Here is a 6,000-nt window from a genome sequence, read left to right as displayed (position 1 = left end):
GATAATGGAGACTTCATCATGGCTGACTATAGATAGATGACCATGGAGACTTCATCATGGCTGACTATACTGTAGATGATAATGGAGACTTCATCATGGCTGACTATAGATAGATGACCATGGAGACTTCATCATGGCTGACTATAGATAGATGATAATGGAGACTTCATCATGGCTGACTATAGATAGATGATAATGGAGACTTCATCATGGCTGACTATAGATAGATGACCATGGAGACTTCATCATGGCTGACTATAGATAGATGATAATGGAGACTTCATCATGGCTGACTATAGATAGATGACCATGGAGACTTCATCATGGCTGACTATAGATAGATGATAATGGAGACTTCATCATGGCTGACTATAGATAGATGACCATGGAGACTTCATCATGGCTGACTATACTGTAGATGATAATGGAGACTTCATCATGGCTGACTATAGATAGATGACCATGGAGACTTCATCATGGCTGACTATAGATAGATGATAATGGAGACTTCATCATGGCTGACTATAGATAGATGACCATGGAGACTTCATCATGGCTGACTATACTGTAGATGATAATGGAGACTTCATCATGGCTGACTATAGATAGATGACCATGGAGACTTCATCATGGCTGACTATAGATAGATGATAATGGAGACTTCATCATGGCTGACTATAGATAGATGACCATGGAGACTTCATCATGTCTGACTATACTATAGATGATAATGGAGACTTCATCATGGCTGACTATACTGTAGATGATAATGGAGACTTCATCATGTCTGACTATACTATAGATGATAATGGAGACTTCATAAACTTATTTTTAAACAAGCATTTTCTGATCAGGTTTCTGGAACAAAAGTTCTAAAATTACTTCACATCAAGAACTATCATGTTCATTCGAGGAGCACATTCACAGACACGTTTTGGCATCCAGAAATAAAACATGAATACTTTATATTTTGGACTAGAACCATAGCTTCAGCTAGCCTGGGAATCCAAACTGAATTCATAGTTAATTTAATGAAGACATTAAACAATAGTGAAACTGAATTCCATGTGGATTTCCAGGCTACATTTGAGCAACACTAAATCCAGACATCAGTCCCCTCTAGAGGTTAACAGACACATTGCCACTCCATATTGTGCTACATAGGGAAAGCGGAAACCTGGTGAGCTGCACGACTGAATCCACTCACCTGAAATGTGTCTTTCACATTTAACCCAACCCCCCTGAATCAGAGAGGAACCTCACAGTACCTTCTTGGCCTTGGCTTTCTTCTCATAGGCCTCTGACAGAGGTTTTTTCTTGGTCTGCAAGGTGCTCTTGGAGAACAGATCTTCAAACTCTGTGGTGTTGATGATGTCTGGTTCCACAAGAGAGTTCCACAGTGTGTCCTTACTGAGAAAGAGAGGTAGAGAGAGAGAGGTAGAGAAACGTGGAGAGAGCGATAGAGAGATAGAGAGTGATAGAGAGAAATAAAGAGAGAGAGAGTGATAGAGAGAAAGAGAAAGAGAAATAGAGAGTGAGAGAGAGTGATAGAGAGAAAGAGAAAGAGAAAGAGAGAGAGAGAGAGAGAGAGAGAGAGAGAGAGAGAGAGAGAGAGAGTGAGTGATAAAAAGAGAGGAATATACCAGGTCTGAGGTCATCTGCCTTTGGCCAAAAAGAGCAGGTACCCAGACTTCATCAAAGAAATTGGAAATACAGACATTGTCATCCTACAAGAAACATGGTATACAGGAGACGGACCCACTGGTTGACCTCTAGGTTACAGAGAGCTGGTAGTACCATCCACCAAACTACCAGGTGGGTGGTATACAGGAGACGGACCCACTGGTTGACCTCTAGGTTACAGAGAGCTGGTAGTACCATCCACCAAACTACCAGGTGGGTGGTATACAGGAGACGGACCCACTGGTTGACCTCTAGGTTACAGAGAGCTGGTAGTACCATCCACCAAACTACCAGGTGTGAAACAGGGAAGAGACTCAGGGGGTATGCTAATAACTAGCATCCCCATACTTTAACGATGACAGCTTATCCATCCTAGAGTGGGAGATTAACAATTTCCAGCCCCAGGGCCATGTACTAGTCTGTGGCGACCTACTGTAAATGCCAGAACTGGACAAGAATCTGACTTCGAGGGGACTCCTATGGTAGGTACACCTATAGCTCATCTCTTGGCAGCAGACTACTTTATAAACGGATCTCAACCCAGAGTCTCTTAGAGCGTCAGCCAGTCCACTGATACCCCTATCAGATCACAGCAAAATCACACTCTACTTAAACAGAGCTATGCTCAATCATGAGACATTAAAGCCAGGGGAACTTAATAATATTAATAAATGCTATAGATGGAAGGAAAGTAGTGTGGAAAGTAGTGTGGAAACAATTAGGCAACAACAAATTCAATCCATTCTAGACAATTTCCTGGACAAAATGTTTCACTGTAATAGTGAAGGTGTAAACTTAGCAGTAGAAAACCTAAACAGTATATTTGACCTCTCAGCTTCCCAATGAAATCTAGAAATTCCAAGCTAAACAACCTAAGAAAATGAACAACAATGACAAATGGTTTGATGAAGGATGCAAAAACCTAAGAAAGAAATTGAGAAACCTATCCAACCAAAAACATAGAGACACAGAAAACCTGAATCTACACCTTCACTATGGTGAATCACTAAAACATTACAGAAATACACTACGGAAAACCTGAGTCTACACCTTCACTATGGTGAATCACTAAAACATTACAGAAATACACTACGGAAAACCTGAGTCTACACCTTCACTATGGTGAATCACTAAAACATTACAGAAATACACTACGGAAAACCTGAGTCTACACCTTCACTATGGTGAATCACTAAAACATTACAGAAATACACTACGGAAAACCTGAGTCTACACCTTCACTATGGTGAATCACTAAAACATTACAGAAATACACTACGGAAAACCTGAGTCTACACCTTCACTATGGTGAATCACTAAAACATTACAGAAATACACTACGGAAAACCTGAGTCTACACCTTCACTATGGTGAATCACTAAAACATTACAGAAATACACTACGGAAAACCTGAGTCTACACCTTCACTATGGTGAATCACTAAAACATTACAGAAATACACTACGGAAAACCTGAGTCTACACCTTCACTATGGTGAATCACTAAAACATTACAGAAATACACTACGGAAAACCTGAGTCTACACCTTCACTATGGTGGATCACTAAAACATTACAGAAATACACTACGGAAAAAGTCTAATGAATGGTGAATCACTAAAACATTCAGAAATACACTACGGAAAATTGAAGAATCTGGGACAATGTGAAAGCACTAAACAAACAACACGAATAGCTATCTATCCAAAACAGAGATGTCTGGGTAACTATCTATCCAAAACAGAGATGTCTGGGTAACTATCTATCCAAAACAGAGATGTATGAGTAACTATCTATCCAAAACAGAGATGTCTGGGTAACTATCTATCCAAAACAGAGATGTCTGGGTAACTATCTATCCAAAACAGAGATGTATGAGTAACTATCTATCCAAAACAGAGATGTCTGGGTAACTATCTATCCAAAACAGAGATGTCTGGGTAACTATCTATCCAAAACAGAGATGTCTGGGTAACTATCTATCCAAAACAGAGATGTCTGGGTAACTATCTATCCAAAACAGAGATGTCTGGGTAACTATCTATCCAAAACAGAGATGTATGAGTAACTATCTATCCAAAACAGAGATGTCTGGGTAACTATCTATCCAAAACAGAGATGTCTGGGTAACTATCTATCCAAAACAGAGATGTCTGGGTAACTATCTATCCAAAACAGAGATGTCTGGGTAACTATCTATCCAAAACAGAGATGTATGAGTAACTATCTATCCAAAACAGAGATGTCTGGGTAACTATCTATCCAAAACAGAGATGTCTGGGTAACTATCTATCCAAAACAGAGATGTATGAGTAACTATCTATCCAAAACAGAGATGTCTGGGTAACTATCTATCCAAAACAGAGATGTATGAGTAACTATCTATCCAAAACAGAGATGTCTGGGTAACTATCTATCCAAAACAGAGATGTATGAGTAACTATCTATCCAAAACAGAGATGTCTCCAAAACAGAGATGTAACTATCTATCCAAAACAGAGATGTCTGGGTAACTATCTATCCAAAACAGAGATGTATGGGTAACTATCTATCCAAAACAGAGATGTCTGAGTAACTATCTATCCAAAACAGAGATGTCTGAGTAACTATCTATCCAAAACAGAGATGCCTGGGTAACTATCTATCCAAAACAGAGATGTATGAGTAACTATCTATCCAAAACAGAGATGTCTGGGTAACTATCTATCCAAAACAGAGATGTCTGGGTAACTATCTATCCAAAACAGAGATGTATGAGTAACTATCTATCCAAAACAGAGATGTCTGGGTAACTATCTATCCAAAACAGAGATGTATGAGTAACTATCTATCCAAAACAGAGATGTCTGGGTAACTATCTATCCAAAACAGAGATGTATGAGTAACTATCTATCCAAAACAGAGATGTCTGGGTAACTATCTATCCAAAACAGAGATGTCTGGGTAACTATCTATCCAAAACAGAGATGTATGAGTAACTATCTATCCAAAACAGAGATGTCTGGGTAACTATCTATCCAAAACAGAGATGTCTGGGTAACTATCTATCCAAAACAGAGATGTATGAGTAACTATCTATCCAAAACAGAGATGTCTGGGTAACTATCTATCCAAAACAGAGATGTCTGGGTAACTATCTATCCAAAACAGAGATGTATGAGTAACTATCTATCCAAAACAGAGATGTCTGGGTAACTATCTATCCAAAACAGAGATGTCTGGGTAACTATCTATCCAAAACAGAGATGTCTGGGTAACTATCTATCCAAAACAGAGATGTCTGGGTAACTATCTATCCAAAACAGAGATGTCTGGGTAACTATCTATCCAAAACAGAGATGTCTGGGTAACTATCTATCCAAAACAGAGATGTCTGGGTAACTATCTATCCAAAACAGAGATGTCTGGGTAACTATCTATCCAAAACAGAGATGTATGAGTAACTATCTATCCAAAACAGAGATGTCTGGGTAACTATCTATCCAAAACAGAGATGTCTGGATAACTATCTATCCAAAACAGAGATGTCTGGGTAACTATCTATCCAAAACAGAGATGTATGAGTAACTATCTATCCAAAACAGAGATGTCTGGGTAACTATCTATCCAAAACAGAGATGTATGAGTAACTATCTATCCAAAACAGAGATGTCTGGGTAACTATCTATCCAAAACAGAGATGTCTGGGTAACTATCTATCCAAAACAGAGATGTCTGGGTAACTATCTATCCAAAACAGAGATGTCTGGGTAACTATCTATCCAAAACAGAGATGTATGAGTAACTATCTATCCAAAACAGAGATGTCTGGGTAACTATCTATCCAAAACAGAGATGTCTGGGTAACTATCTATCCAAAACAGAGATGTCTGGGTAACTATCTATCCAAAACAGAGATGTCTGGATAACTATCTATCCAAAACAGAGATGTCTGGGTAACTATCTATCCAAAACAGAGATGTATGAGTAACTATCTATCCAAAACAGAGATGTCTGGGTAACTATCTATCCAAAACAGAGATGTATGAGTAACTATCTATCCAAAACAGAGATGTCTGGGTAACTATCTATCCAAAACAGAGATGTCTGGGTAACTATCTATCCAAAACAGAGATGTCTGGGTAACTATCTATCCAAAACAGAGATGTCTGGGTAACTATCTATCCAAAACAGAGATGTCTGGGTAACTATCTATCCAAAACAGAGATGTCTGGGTAACTATCTATCCAAAACAGAGATGTCTGGGTAACTATCTATCCAAAACAGAGATGTCTGGGTAACTATCTATCCAAAACAGAGATGTCTGGGTAAACCACTT

General features: G+C 38.8%; 1 protein-coding gene across 2 annotated transcripts in view; it reads right to left on the bottom strand.

Moving 5' to 3' along the window:
* Nucleotides 1–6,000, bottom strand: part of LOC123990507 (formin-like) — a 55,696-nt gene that overhangs the window by 29,673 nt on the left and 20,023 nt on the right. For both annotated transcript variants that reach the window (XR_006830661.1, XM_046291061.1), the window contains exon 5: nt 1,269–1,410. Coding sequence is in view for 1 of the 2 variants with exons in the window: in XM_046291061.1 (XP_046147017.1) it covers nt 1,269–1,410 (142 nt within the window). In the remaining variant the exon portion in view is untranslated. The remainder of the gene's footprint in view (nt 1–1,268; nt 1,411–6,000) is intronic.

The sequence above is a fragment of the Oncorhynchus gorbuscha genome, linkage group LG12, assembly GCF_021184085.1.
Source record: "Oncorhynchus gorbuscha isolate QuinsamMale2020 ecotype Even-year linkage group LG12, OgorEven_v1.0, whole genome shotgun sequence".
NCBI lineage: Eukaryota > Metazoa > Chordata > Actinopteri > Salmoniformes > Salmonidae > Oncorhynchus > Oncorhynchus gorbuscha.
The sequence above is the reverse complement of the archived record's forward strand: the minus strand, read 5'-3'. Positions and strand labels throughout refer to the sequence as shown.